The sequence below is a fragment of the Herpailurus yagouaroundi genome, unplaced genomic scaffold (assembly GCF_014898765.1).
Source record: "Herpailurus yagouaroundi ecotype Mexico unplaced genomic scaffold, PumYag 161, whole genome shotgun sequence".
Lineage (NCBI taxonomy): Eukaryota > Metazoa > Chordata > Mammalia > Carnivora > Felidae > Herpailurus > Herpailurus yagouaroundi.
The window spans coordinates 812659-828008 of record NW_024412402.1 but is presented as its reverse complement, the minus strand read 5'-3'; the positions used below and the strand labels follow the sequence as shown (position 1 = coordinate 828008).

General features: G+C 44.2%; 1 protein-coding gene across 3 annotated transcripts in view; it reads right to left on the bottom strand.

The window, feature by feature from the left end:
• Positions 1–9185: 9185 nt before the first annotated feature.
• Positions 9186–15350, bottom strand: part of ELMOD1 (ELMO domain containing 1) — a 65488-nt gene continuing 59323 nt past the window's right edge. For 2 of the 3 annotated variants that reach the window (XM_040482874.1, XM_040482875.1), the window contains one exon: positions 9186–10598. In XM_040482874.1, the coding sequence (XP_040338808.1) occupies positions 10426–10598 (173 nt within the window). In that variant the 3' untranslated portion in view covers positions 9186–10425. The remainder of the gene's footprint in view (positions 10599–15350) is intronic. The other variant, XM_040482877.1, reaches the window with a different exon arrangement.

The window sequence follows — 15350 nt, the reverse complement described above, 5'->3', positions numbered from 1 at the left end:
GCGTCTAACCAGTCACCAAATCCTGGTGATTTTACTTGTTCTGTGCTACTCAGACATGTCCTTTCCTCTCTGTGGGGAGGAGGTCCTCTGATGCACCCCTCAGTCTCTGCTTTGGTTCAGGCTCTCAGAATTCCTTGCTTGGGGTATCACAGTTTTACTGGCCTCTTTTCTTGCTGCCTCCCAAACCATTTTCCATGCAGCAAGCAGAGAGAAGTTCTTTTCTTTTTAGAGAGCCCACAAGTGCAAGCAGGAGAGGGGCAGAGGGACAGAGAGAGAGAGAATCTTAAGCAGGCTCCACACTCAGCACAGAGCCCAACGTGGGGCTTGATCTCACAAATGTGAGTGAGATCATGACCTGAGCCGAGGTTAAGAGTCAGACACTCAACCAGCTGAGCCACCCAGGTACCCCAAGAGAAGTTCTTCAATGTAAATCTGACCATATGATGGTCCTGCGATGGTTATGGGGCCACCATGTTTAGCTCTGTGCATGTGTGTGTGTGTGTGTGTGTGTGTGTGGTTCATGTAGGAGAGACAGGGAGAGTGTGTGAGTGTGTGTGCATGTGTGTGTAGGAATTCAGAGGGTGAAGGAAGGGGTTTTGTGCTTGAGCCCCAGAGGAAGTATGGAGAGGTTGACTGAACTCCTTTCTGGTCTGGAAAGCTTCCTGATGGAGGAGGGGGTTTGGGCCAGAGTCTGAAGGCACTGTCTTCTTCAGCATTTTTGGTGCAACTATAGCTATAAACAGTGCCGCTGCAGAGACCTGGTGCCCGGTGGGCTCTGAATTACTTGTCATAACGTCTGCATGACCCACAGCTGCAGTGTCAGCTGCTAAAGCAGCAGTGAAGCCGGGAGGCTGAGCTGGGAGGCTGAGCTCAGCTGAGCTGAGCTGCCCGTCAGAGCCCTGGGGAGAGCTCCAGCCCACTGCCAAGGCCAAGGCTCCCTCTCAGTGGTCTGTGGGAAAGCCCATCTGGATGCATGGGTATCCCTAGACCTTCCAGGGAAGCTTTTGGATGAGAGCTCTGTGTTCCTGTAAATGCGCACACCTGGTATACTGCACCCTCCGTGACTGGGCCCTTGCCTTTGGCTTCGGCTCCTGCCTCATTTCTAGTTAGGTACCCAGGAGTCCTCTTGCTCACACTGTTCGGAGCTAATGGTGTTTCCTGGGTGGATCGTGTATGTCTCCATGGTTTGGTACCTGATCTATTGGTCAGGATCTAGTCCAGGTGTAATTAACAAAGACTTACATAAAGAACAGCCTAAGTCACCTAGTGTGTTTCACTTTCACATGAAAGTCTAGGGAAGACAGGCTAGGGCTGGTAGGTCTCCCACTAGGAGTAGGACTGCTTAGGGACTTAGGCTACTTCCAGCCTACCACTCTGACATCCCTAGGATGTAGCTCTTGTATTTAGGGTCCAGGATGGCAAATATCACAGCTAGTTTATAGCAGCAGGATGAACTGAGAAATAAGTAAAGGGGCACAGGGCACGTTCTGCATTTCTTTAATGGAATATTCTGAGAAGCTTCCCACAGAACTCCTACTTACATGATATTAGCCAGAATTAGTCAAGTGATCATACCTAGCTGCAAGGGAAGACAGGAAGTGTATGTCTTTACTTTGGGTATAGCCAAAATTAGGGGTTTCAATCACTGTGAGAGAGGGGTCAGATAGGTAATTGGGGAATGGCTGCAGCATGTAGAAATTCCTGCTCGTCTTTCATGCAGAATGGTTCAGCTCCTTTGGAAAGCGATTTGGGTATTTCTTATAAAACTAAAATGTGCGTTGCTGCCATATGTCCATCACTAGATGAATGGAGAAAGAGGATGTGGTGAATATATACAATGGAATATTATTCAGTCATAAGAAGTAATGAAATCTTACCGTTTGCAACAACATGGCTAGAGCTAGAGAGTAAAATGCTAAGCGAGTTAAGTTCGTCAGAGAAAGACAAATATATGATTTCACTCATATGTGGAACTTGAGAAACAGAACAAATGAACAAAGGAAAAGTGAGAGCAAAGAGAGAGAGAGAGAGAGAGAGAGAGAGAGAGAGAAACCAAGAAACAGACTCGTAACTACAGAGAGCACACACTGCCGGTTGCCAGACGGGAGGTGGGTGTGGGAATGGGGGAAACGGGATGGGGATTATTTTCCCGTAAAAATGTGCACACTGATATTCAGAGCAACTTTATTTGTAATAGCCCCAAACTAGAAACATGTCAAATACCCTTCAGCAGATGAATGGTTAAACAAGTGATGGTTTGGTTATTCCATGGAATAGTGCTCAGCCATGGAAAGGAATATTGATCCGTGGAAAAACTTGGATGATCGCAAGGGAATTATGCTGAGTGAAGGAGCCAATCTAAAAAGGCTACATACTATCTGATTCCATTTATAAAACATTCTCGAAGAGACTAGATGATGGAGATGGAAAGCACATCACTGTCAGGGCTTAGGGCCGGGGTGGGAGAGGAAGGTGGGTGTGCTTATAGAAGGGCTGCATAAGGTATCCTTATGGTGACTGAAATGTTCTGACATTGACTACGTCAGTGTAATTGTAATTGCAATTATGTGATTGTATGTTTTACACTGTGTAATTGTGTCAGTTACACAAACGTACACACAGGATAAAACTGCTCAGAACAACACACACACACACACACACACACACACAAACACGCACGCACCAATGAGTACATGTAAGATGAAATCTGAGGTAGACTGGAGCAGTGTTGATTTCCTGGTTGTGATGTTGTGCTCTAGTCCCGCAAGACGCTACACTGGGGGGAAATGGATGAAGGGTGTATGGGATCTTTCCTTATCATGCTTTACAGCTGCCTGTGGTACGACATACAGTTATCTTCAGAAGTTTGATTAAAAGTGCTTTCAGGAAGTAAAATTAATGTAATTAAAACATCAATCCATAAAAAAATAAACCCACAGCAAGTGAATAGCATTTTAGAAAGATCCTGTTTAGATGATCCACATATCTCCTGAAAATAGTAATTTTTAAAAAAGAAACCACACTCACACATGTTAATTCATTTCATATTTATAGAGAATCAGGAACACAAGTAGAAGCAAGGACGAGATCTAAAGCCGGGAAATTAGCTGTGTGGCTTATTGTAAGGGTAAACGTAACCCCAAACGTAGCAGTTTCATAAAACATTTAAATAGCTTTCTTAGAACTGGCATATTTTAAATTGGTTTAAAAGTGTCATTTTTGTTCTAGATCATGAGAAAAGATTCAGATTGTTGTTAAGTCCCAGTCAGATTCTTTGGTTTATTTAAGACTGGCCCTACCTTGTTTGGCAAATATTTTGGTTCCCTCTTTTTTTTTTTTCTTAAATTTATTTTTATTTTTAAAAATTTTATTTAGATTCCAGTTACTTAACCTACAGGGCAACATTAGTTTCAGGTGCACAGTGTAGCGATTCCACACTTCTGCACACCACCTGGCGCTCCTTCCAGGTGTCCTCCTTGGGTCTCTCTTAGAGTGGGGTCAGAACACTTGGGCTCAGAGTCACATAATTTTGATTTTCAGCCTCTTCGTGCTTCCAGGCTTCTGGGTTTGCTCTAGGAAGCACAGACCTCAGACTTCAAATGACTTCTGTGGATAGTTGCTAAGTTGCAACCAGGTCGTTTCTGTTCATTGAAGGGGACACCTTGGCTAATATGTGAAGACTGTTTTCTCCAGCATGTAAGAGGCTGGCCGCTCTGACAGACTCCTTGAGAACAAAACTCTGAGAGTGGTCTTTGGTGGGAGGGAGCGTCTGGGGCAGCACCAGCTTTGGCTACTGTAAGAAGCTTCTCAGGAAGCATTTGGGGTAGAAGGGCAGGCCATCCTCTTGGGTCCAAGTCGATGTCTTAGTCAGTTTGGGCTGCTCTAACAGAAAATACTGCGGACTGAGTAGCTTAAACGACGATTTATTTCTCATTGTTCTGGAGGCTGGGAAGTCCATGATCAAGGTGTCAGCAGGTTCAGGGTCTGGTGAGGGCACTCATCTTGGTTTGCCCATGGCCATCCTGTCATTGTATCTTCAGGTAGAGAGGGGCAGAGGGAGAGAGAGAGAAAGAGAAAGAGAGAAGGGATTCTCATGTCTCTTCATAAAAGGGACTACTCCCATCCACCCTTATGATGCTTATGAGGCCCACCCTTATGAGGCCTCTACCCTTACCACCTAATCATCCCAACGCCCCCCTCCTGATATCATGACATTGGGGGTTAGTCCATCACAGCCCTCCTCCACCACGTTGACTCCTGTCTGCACCTGTGAGTGGCTGACAACAGAACACGTAGCCCTTCTTTGCTTTCCAGAGTAAGTTGTGGGAAAACAAAGGGAATGTTTGATTTATTTCTCAACCATAAACAGTTGAAGATTAGGCCTTGTCAGGTTTCAGCAGAGAGTGGCTGGATCAATACCCTCTGGAGCAGTGCTTGTCTAACTTGAAAGTGCACACGACCCCGCTGGGGGGAGTGTTACATGACCTTGTTCCGCAGGTCTGGAGAGGGGCTACGATGATTCATGTCGCACAGTGCCCGTGTCGGTGGCCCCAAGACCACACTCCGCAAGCGAGGCACTGGGTTTGGACAGTGAGGTCTGGGAGACCAAGGACGCTGCCTTGTTTCCCATTTTATCCCGTCTTGGCATGACGCCTGGCACAAACGGAGTTCTCAATAAGTATTTGCTGAATTGAATTAATGGGGGACACCAGCTACAAGGACAAATTTTATAGCCTAATTTTCTTTGAGAGTCAGCTCATAGCCCAAAACCAAATGGATAAATACCAACCATAACTAAACATGTGTTTAACCAGCCCTTTGGAGTTTCCCAAGCCCTTGAATTGATGTTAGTTTATTTGATTTTTACTCTTACAATAATCCTCTGAAGAGGAGCTGTTACTATTATTTTTCTGTTATGGATGATAAAAGCCAAGTCAGCAAGGGCAAGTCACTTGCCTAAGGAGAGCTAGCAGAAGGTACCCTGCAACGTGGGTGTTCTGACTCCTGGCTTTTTCCTCTTGTACTTTGCACGAATAGTAAAAACTTGACCGGAAGTAGATTATGTAACTCTTGGTATCGTACAGCTGGAGCCTGCTGATGTCCCTATTCCTTGTTAAGTGCCACACGCTTGGCATAGAGGAGCTAATAATGTGTCTGAAATGTAAGTCTGTGGGTGTGACTGGAGATTTGTCAGAGAACTCACAAGCTCTCACTGGGCTGCTGGACCAAACTCAACTATCTGTGCCTGAAGGCTCTTGTCTCTCCCTCCCAAAGGAAGGGAGTGCATCTATGTTTAGTTTCCCGAAGGATCAGAGATTCCCTCCCCCAGGGCACCATCCCACACACCCTGGGGTCTGCAGGGGCAGGGCAGCTGGCAGGCAGGTCCAGACTGCCTGGCTGCAGAGTGACTGTGGCAGGTCACCACCTCCCCCGAGGTTGCTTTCAGGCCTGTCCTGAGAGAAGGGCGGACAGCAGGGAACTCGGACCTACAGTGTGTCTAGATAGCACGCAGGCCCTGCTGTGCCTTGGGACGTGGGGTGCGCTCACATCTTCTTTTCTCTTGCTAACCCTTGCTTTAGAAATTTCCCTGATGAAGCCTCTTCCAAGACCCATGCCTGGAGATGCTGTGGACTTCATCCGAGCTATTGTTATGGGGGGTGGCAGTCTCAAAGGGACCTCCCTTGACCCATCTTGCCTGACGGAGGGGGTTTGACTGTTTTGTAGGTGGAATCTCAGCTTTCTCTTCTCTTTGCAACACTCACCTATTGCCATTGGCTTTTCATCTGTGGCCTCTTTTGCAAAGCAGACCACAGTTCCGGGTACATAATAGATAGAATAATAGAAAGGCACTGAGTCAACATTTTACTTTTTGTAACCCTGCCCCGACCCCTCTCCTAACCATCTATGTGAGCATATTGCAGTCCAGTCTCTGCAGACCCACCGAGGAGCCTCACTGAAGTTTCCCCACAGGGGAGTCTGGAGGAGTCGTGCAGGCTTCCCGGACTCTCAGGAGAGAGCTTACAGTCCTGTCAGAATGGTTCTTTGTGTATCAAGGAAGAAATTCTGAGCAAGAGTGGGTGACGTCCTGAGGGACAGTGTGGCAGGATTTGTAATCTCTGTAATCTGCCACACGTGAATTCACCCTAAAGACGCCCGGCAAGAACTGTTATTTACATGTATATTACCCCTTGAGGGGTAGGGGGCGTGTATGTGTTTATAATCTACCCTGGGCAGTGGAGAATAATTCCAACTAGGGAGATGCATACTGATGAAAAGTCGGGGCTTCAGGCCCTGGGTTCGAGATCTAGCTGTGCCGTTTAGTTTTTCTTCTTTTCTGTACCTATTGACCAGCCTTTCCCATTTCACCCAGCCTCCCCCACCTGCTCTGGCAACCACAGTATGTCTCTGTGTCCATGAGTTCAGGGTTTTGTTAGATTCCACATATAAGTGAGAGAAATTTGCTTTTCTCTGTCTGGCTTATCTCACTCATCATAATGCCCTCAAGTCCCATCCATGTCACAGATGTCAGAATTTCCTTCTTTTTTATGGATGAACAATACTCCATTGTATACATATGCCATGTTTTCTTTATTCGTCCTTTGATGGACGTGTAAGTCGTTTTCATGCCTTGGCTATTTTAAGTAAAATGCTACAGTCAGCTTGGGAGTGCAGATATCTGTCTGAGTTAGTGCTTTCATGTCCTTTGGACAAAGACCCAGAAGTGGAATTGCTGGGTTATAGGCTAGTTCTAGTTTTAACTTCTTGGGGGTCCTCTGGTTGCACCAGTTTGCATTCCCACCAGCAAGTGCACACGGGTTCCCTTTTCTCCACATCCTCACCAACACTTTGCTCCGTGAGGTGATATCTCACTCTCTTGAGATGTCTGGCGATGTATTTGATTCTGTAAGCCTGTTTGTCTAGAAAAACAAGCAAGTAAGCAATCTCACTTTGTATGTTCATGAGGGGATGGAATAATGCAGATAAAGGCCAGCATGGTCCTGGCACATGGCATCAGCACTCACCGAACGTTAGTTCTTGAGATGGAGTCCATCCCGGAACCCCTTTCATTCTAGGACCCAGTGTTACTCTCGCTTCTGCTCTTCTGCCGTGGTCTGCAGATTATAGAGCAGTTACTCCAAGCCTCCTCAAGGGTTAGAGGCATCGCTTTGATAGAGGACGTCACTGTGGCTCAAAGTTTCCTAGATATGGTTATGGATCTGGCTGACTCTTTTTTTCCTGTCCCCTTTTTCTTCTCTTTCCCATCCCTGATTGCCACACTTCACCAACTCTCATCCTCTCCTGATATTTCTTCAGTTTGGATCTGCCCCATCTGTTTACAGATCAAGATTATCTGTGGCCATGGAGTCTGATTACTGGGTTTTTGTTTCTCCTACTGTTGACTTCCCATAAGCCCAGCCTATTCACCTGACCTTCTCAGATAAACCTCATGCCTCTGATGGGTCTTTTTTTTTTTTTTAATGTTTATTTGTTTTTGAGAGACAGGGAGAGAGCATGAGCAGGGGAGAAGCAGAGAGAGAGAGAGAGAGAGAGAGAGAATCCAAAGCAGGCTCCAGGCTCTGAGCTGTCAGCACAGAGCCCAACATAGGGCTCGAACTCACAGACTGTGAGATCATGACCTGAGCTGAAGTTGGACACTTCATCGACTGAGCCACCCAGGTGCCCCTCTGATGGGTCTTTAAGATGTTGCTAGTATCCTAGATATCACAATGTCCATGTCCCTGTGATGTACTTCTCCCAGAGGTTAGAATGTGAAGAAATCAGGTTGCATTTGTCTGAGTCGTGGGTGGACAGTCCCTACTTAAGTCTGTCTCTTGGTCTCTCCCAGCCACCTAACATCTCCATTTCCTCAGACTGTCAGTTTACCCTGTTGTCCTGGAGAAATTACTCCCAGCATCCTCTTCTTTTTCTCAAAAGTATCTTGAGCTTAGAAGATATATCGTAAGGGCATCCTATATTTTGGGATAGGTATATATTTAAGTTTTCAAGTAGAAAAGATGGTGGATTATCAGGCAAAAACATATTTTTTCAGTACAATAACAAGAATTGTGATAAGGAAAGTCAAATTGAAGTCAATTTTCAAAAACAGTGCTTCAAAGGGTTTTCTTTCTGTAGTGAAAACTAGAATGTGTTTTTATCATAGCAAGCAATGTTTTGGAAAACTTGGAAGAGGCTTGCTACATGATTTACATTCTAAGTGGTCAACCCTTGTTCAGTGGAATAAGTATACACGAGTAAGAATGCTCAAGGGGAAAACACATGCACATCACACATTTTTTGAAGCTTCTGAAACCCTTCTCTTCTTTTTCTCGCTTCCCTTCATGTTACTGGGCAGAACGCATCTTTCACAAGCAGGTGTGAACAAGAAGTCTGATAATACTCAGGACTAGTAAAAGTACTCAGAACTAGGAGGAGCCGGCAGCCCATCCTAAAATTCTGCAGCCATGTTAAGATAGGACTGAGCGGAATCGTGCGAGGAGCTGGGAGAGAAAACTTCCAGCTTTGTTACCATCAGCTGTCTCTACCTGAGCAGAAGAGACGTGAGGTGGTGTAAATGCCACATACTGTCAAGCCACATCAGTGACACAGGGCCACAGTGGATAGAAAGAGACAACGTAGCCTTCACACACAGCAGCCGCAGCTGCGGTAGAAACTCGGGGCTCCCAAGACAGGCCGTTTACCAGGTTCACACATTCTCACTCTGTCGTTCCTCAAGATACATGTCATGTGTTAATCAGGTCCTTTCCTTCTGCACTGTGTAGAAGGGCACAGGGCTGTAATAGAGGCCGGGTGAACGATGCCACCTGGTACCCAGCTGAAAGAGGACGTATAGCAAAATCCCAGAGGAGCTAGAATGGACAAGGAAACAAAGGTAGCTTAATGTTTCCTTTATCAGTTGTCTTCCCATGGACAATCCAGGCTTTATAAGGAGGTTACAAAGAAAAGGCTGGATCCTATTCTTTCATTAAAGCACCATCAGGCCTCAATGTTAAACAAAAGAAGTCTCTCAGATATGACACACTGTAATTTACACCTGGTTACTCGGAATGATGGCGTGATTTATATTCAGCTCTAGGTTGTCTGTCTTTGACATTCTACCCACTCACATCTTTGCATATTCAGAGGCTGTGGGAGCACAAAAATATTAAAATGAAATCCACTACACATTACAGTAGAATGACATGTAATTTATTCATATAACTGACAGTTAGGCAGTACTCAAAATTCATTTAAGTAAGCAAGTGGTTACACAAACATCTAATCATACTAAAATCGATAGTCAGAAGGTATAAAATACCATGGGTATGAAATGCCATGGTAAATACTATTCAACAGACTACAATCATAATTCCAAACGAAATCATGGTCTTTCAAATGATTTTTAGCAGTTTTGGAATGATGTGATTTTTCCCCCCCTCCAAGCCATTTACTTTTTTCACTGATACAAGACAAGGTCATTATTTTCAAGAAATACTACAGAAGGACACACCTTAGGTCCCTCTCTTGCAACACATTTTCTTGCAAATTGTTTTTTTTCATATAACCTCTTGACATTAAAAATAAACCAGTCAGCACTCAGTTCCCCAAGCACAGATGCTTGGATCAGAAGAGTGCCAGGGTGTAACTGAGTTCAGCAAGAGGCAGGCAGTGAAAAATCTTCTGCAGCTTTTGAAGCATGCATACTTCTTTTCTGAGGCTCCAAGCATCATAAACATATTTAGGCATCCAAGCCAGTAAAATTAGGGGGATAAAATAATTTGATATCCATACGACTAGGATACAATCGCAACTGGGGATAAGTTACAGTATAATTCTGCGGTACTTTGGACAAAAACAGCACCTACCTAAATCTGCTTCTCGTAAGCCTCGTTACATCGTCATGAAGCGCAGCTGTGTTTGCAGGAATGGTTTGGTTTATCATGTGTCTGTCTGTATTATTTGCAAGTCATATACTTTAGTGGAATGAGGTCCAAGCGTGAACCCGGCCCGAAGAGCTAGCAGCGGTAGTCATGAGACGGATCAATAAATTAAAAGGCTTTCACAGAACAAGAGTCCGCTAGATCTCTCACATACAAAAGACAGCTAGAGAAATACAGTTCTTCGATGCTGAATGATGAGGGGGAGGAAAACAATCTAAAAAAATAGAAAACTCTCTCCATACTTGGGTGTCAAGGCAAATGTAACACTGCATAATGCCACAACATGAACAGTCACTGGATGGCAGATACTCCAGAAGCGGTGATATCTGGGGATCTGGTAGTTGTGACCCAGAGATGAAAGTACCGTACCAAAAGGCATGCATACAATCACTGTGTGCACTCAGTGTATGAGCTGGGACCTAAGCAGGGAACTAACACGACAATGAGGCAGTGTTCCGGGGGTATCCGTTAAAACCAGTATGCGCGACTACATGTTGATCAAACCTTCTGAGGCAGCGAAGTGTGGGCACAATGCCATGTCTGGGTTCCGCAGCTGTTTTATGATCCTCTTGCGAAATTTCTCCCGCACACGATTGAATTCCATGATGTCCGTGGGGTCCTCTTCAATCCAAAACTTGTGAAACTCGTGCATCAAGTAGCCTGTTACAGAGAAGACAGTGATAAGATTGCAGGAGAAAGAAAAAAGTCCTTAATCACATTCAGAGTCACTGAATGCTGAAAGAGATGTCCGATCAATTGGTCAATTGACGGCAACCCCGGGGCTCAAAGAAGAGGTCGAAATGCAGCAGATACTCCTGTTATGGATTGTTCTTTAAAACCCGTGGCTGAGGAGAGGGCAAATGGGTGACCGGCATTGAGGAGGGCGCTTATTGGGATGAGCACTGGGTGTTGTAGGTAAGCCAATTTGACAATAAATTATATAAAAAAAATGAAATAAAATTCCTGCAGTAGAAACTACCAGTCTGCAAGATTTTTGCGGCTGGTCCTGGGATTATTGTCCCTGTACTGAAGGAGGGAGACAGACAGTTCTGCCGTCTCTGGAATGTGCACCACGTCTGGAGCAGAACCTGAGGGGCTGACAGTGACCACTTCATCCTGCCCCTCCTGATTAAATTAACATAATGCCTGATTTTTCAGAATTACTCCACTCAGCCTTTTTTCTCGTTACTTGATTTGAGAAAAGCTTTAAATTACTCTGACAAATCAAAGAAATGTGTTCTGACAGTCTATTATGAGACAATAAAAATTGTAAATCAACTCTGAACAACACAGAGCAGTCATTAAACTACATGAAATTGTTACTAAGACCTTCTTGCTCTGAAGCATGATGTCCTCTTCAAATACTTCTGTGTCTCAAAAACGTTATCTATGAATAAAATGGATTGGGAACGTTTTCGGAATAAGCGCTAAGTATTGAATCTATTCATTGTGCTGTTATCCCCACTGTGCACCGCCTCCCTCCCCTCCCCCCGCCCCCATTTAGAACTGACATGTGAATAGCTTTTTTTTTTTTCTTTTTTTTTTTCTATTATTTATTTTTGGGACAGAGAGAGACAGAGCATGAACAGGGGAGGGGCAGAGAGAGGGAGACATAGAATCGGAAACAGGCTCCAGGCTCTGAGCCATCAGCCCAGAGCCCGACGCGGGGCTCGAACTCACGGACCGCGAGATCGTGACCTGGCTGAAGCCGGACGCTTAACCGACTGCGCCACCCAGGCTGAATAGCTTTTTAAGAAGACAATAAAAGATACTTGTATGTAGTAAACCTGTAACAAGTTCAAGTGTCTTGTTATATATTAGGAAAAAAGTACTTAAGAAAATAATCGTACTTAAAAAACAAAACGAAACAAAACGTTACAGAAGCTTTTCTTGGTATTAGCATTAGAAGGAGCAAGGATTCCAGAGCCAGAAACCTGGTTAGAATCCTAGCTCTTTCCACTGGGGAGGGAGTGAGCAGAGAGATGATGGGGGGTATGGGAAGAGAATTTTGGAACAAACATGTTAAGTCCTAATAGTAAAAAGTAAAAATTAAAGCCACTTGTTTTTCTACTTATTAACTAGCTACTTACGAGAAAACCTTGAACATTGGTCCACAAACAGATTTTTAAAAATCTCTACCCTATCTTGCTGTAATACAAAATTAGAAGTGACCTTCCTTCCACCCCCAACACACACTTACAGATATTGGTCCACTTGCACAAACTTCCCTGGTTTCTCATTCATTATGCTGTTAAACATGCTTATACATCTTTAAGTATATAGTCTCTCTACAACTACAGGAAGAAAGGTAGTAAGGAGGGAGAAAATTTGGGTTGCTTTTTGTGGGGATTGACCATTGCATTTCTTTTAGGATTAGATTTATATCGGGCCCTCCGCACATAACTGATGTGACTGTTTTCAACATCTCTCCATGGGGACACACATCAGTGCTGACTCAAAGGCCTCTGGGTCACACAGCCCAGGGCCCACTGCCACTGTTAAGGAAACCTGATCACATCTGGGAAACCCCAGATCAGCAATCCCAGGAGCGGTCCTATCCATCCTACTCTATCTGCTGCTTGGATTCCCCGAGGCAGCGTCCGGCCTTGAGCTCTTCTGGTGACAGTGCCGACATTAGCCTGTCCCATGGATGAAGAACCTGGTTTTTAAAGGGATTTTCCTTACACTGGGCCAAAATCTGTTACCCTGTATTTCTTGGAACAAATTCAATCCTTCTCCAACTCACATATTTGAAGTGTCTTTTATGCCCTGAACTTCTCTCTTTTCTAGGCTAAGCATCCCTGTTTCTCCTCACCATTTCTCACAGGCCATGATCAGGAGTCTGCTTATTATTCTGGTTGTTTTCATGCACATCAAGAGGAAGTTGTTTCCTCTAATCTCAATATCTTATTCAACCCAAAGAATTCAATCATGTGTCCATTTCAGTGACTGGGCAAAGTCCTGAAGTATCCTGAGAATGTTATGAGGTACTTTTTAAAAATACAGACCCCTCATTCAACCACAGTTGAGTAAGATGAGTCTCAGGTCACTAAAGTTTCAGATCCATTGTTCTAGAAGATGCCATCTTTTTAAGTTCCTTTGGCTTTTTTCTAAATGTTATATTTTTTTGTGGGTCTATGTGAAATCTTACGATAATTTATAATTTCTTCCTCCTGTGCTATATAATATACATAATCCTCCTGACTTAGCCTCTGAGCTCAAGTAAATGTGCCTGAGTTGTTTTGTAGAGTCAGACTTCTAATATTTCGAATTAAAATTATACATAATCATGGGGCGCCTGGGTGGCGCAGTCGGTTAAGCGTCCGACTTCAGCCAGGTCACGATCTCGTGGTCCGTGAGTTCGAGCCCCGCGTCAGGCTCTGGGCTGATGGCTCAGAGCCTGGAGCCTGTTTCCGATTCTGTGTCTCCCTCTCTCTCTGCCCCTCCCCCATTCATTCTCTGTCTCTCTCTGTCCCAAAAATAAATAAACGTTGAAAAAAAAAATTTTAAATTATACATAATCAGCTAAAAGCATCTTATCAGTATCTCATGAGTTATACTGTCTTTATCCTTATCAACAACAATGAACAGGCACTGGGAAAATAATCTTCTAATGAAGAATTTACTTTCCCATCAGACACATGAAAATGTTCACTCTTCTCTACAATGTGCTGGTATGATGGCAACTGACTCTAAGGTGATCTTGTGTAGCTCAGAGTGTTAGAAGAATGCAGACCCATTTGGTTTCCCCATTTTTCTACCTTAAATGCAGTTACAGAAAGACATTTTGAAAGGTTTTAAAGACAGGCAAGGATAAGACTAGAGGTGGGTGGTTAACAATCTGACCCCACTCTCAGGATCCTTCCTCTTAAGAAGCTACAAAAGTGAAGCTGTCCCATCAGGAGAATAGTGACTGTATAACATGATTTGAATCAAAATGCAGAAATGGTGGCTTGGCTTCCAGGGTACACATGATAACTGTAAAACTCAACTCATTTTTATATGAACAGAGTGTTCCTATATCCATTCAGTCAGTTGGCCAGTTGGCTCATCTGCCAGGTAACACATATGCAACAGATACAAGAAAAAGGTAGAGTTCCTGTGTCCCCCAATTCTCTACCTCTTGGAAGAGACACCCAGGTAGACAATTGCCAGTGATGATTTATTAGCTGAGAAAGCTAACAAAATGGTGTGGAAAGCAGAGGGAGGAAACAGAGGCCAGACTATTGCTTATAGTTTCTTAATTCTCACAACAGCTTTGTGGAGTAGGCAGTGCAGATATAGCTTCATTTTACGGATGAGAACATTGGGATTAGAAAAGGTATTTAAATGATGTACAATCCCACAATACAGCTGGAAGCTGGAAGCCAGAACCTGAAGTTGGCTGACTCTCCACCACTGTACCTGCTGCCTCTTCCAGTGTACCCTCTTCCTCTGGTTCTTACTCTTACTGAATAGTCGCTTCTGAAGGTCAAAGGAAAGATCATTCTTTTTCCTTTTCCGGTCACTGTACTTTTCCTTGTGCTCATGACACCTCACCTTGCTTCATTTCAGGGAAGCTTTAGGCTGAATGCAGTTTTCGTAGCATACTGCCTCGTAGTGCAGTATTCGCTGAATACTACTATAAAGTCAGAATGATAGAGCTATTATTCTCTTACATTTTTCACCTAGATGAAATACCTGTTTAGAATACTAATTTGGCTTTCCAGCCCAAGCCTGCAGTGTATTTGTTGTTGTTTGAATGTATCTTGGTTTTGCTTTGCTGCATTCAGTTAGTAGACAGCATACACATAAGCAAGGACACAAGTAATTGCAAGAATATTACAGAGGAAACGTGCAGAACTGCTCTTGTCCGATGGAGGGACAATGAATTCAGGGCACAGGGTGCTTCCTCTGAAGAGGTGTGAGTCCCTCTACGTATACCCCAGTTCACAGGGGGATTGTGTGCTTTCTGAAAAACTGGTGAGGGTCTTGGGAAATGAGTAACCCTACTGCATGCCACTTACCTTGGCTAGGGTTCTCTTGAAAACCTATCACTTAAGGCCAAAAGCTAAATTTTTCATGAGAAACTAGATTTCCTTTCCTTTCCTTTTCTTTTTTTCTTTTCTTTGTTTTTTTAAGAGAAAGAGAGAGAAAGTGTGTACGTGAGAGAAAGAGAGTTGCAGAGGGGGCAGAGGAAAGGGGTGGAAAGAGAAAGAGACAGAGAAAGAGAGAATCTTAAGCAGTCTCCATGTTCAGTGTGGAGCTAAGCTTCCTTTCTTCTACAAAAGACATTATCCTTTATTTTAGCTTCCTCTCCACCCACCCACCCATCCATCCATCCATCCATCCATCTAACCAACCATCCATCCATCCAACCATCCAACCATCCATCCGTCCATCCATCCGTCCATCCATCCGTCCATCCATCCG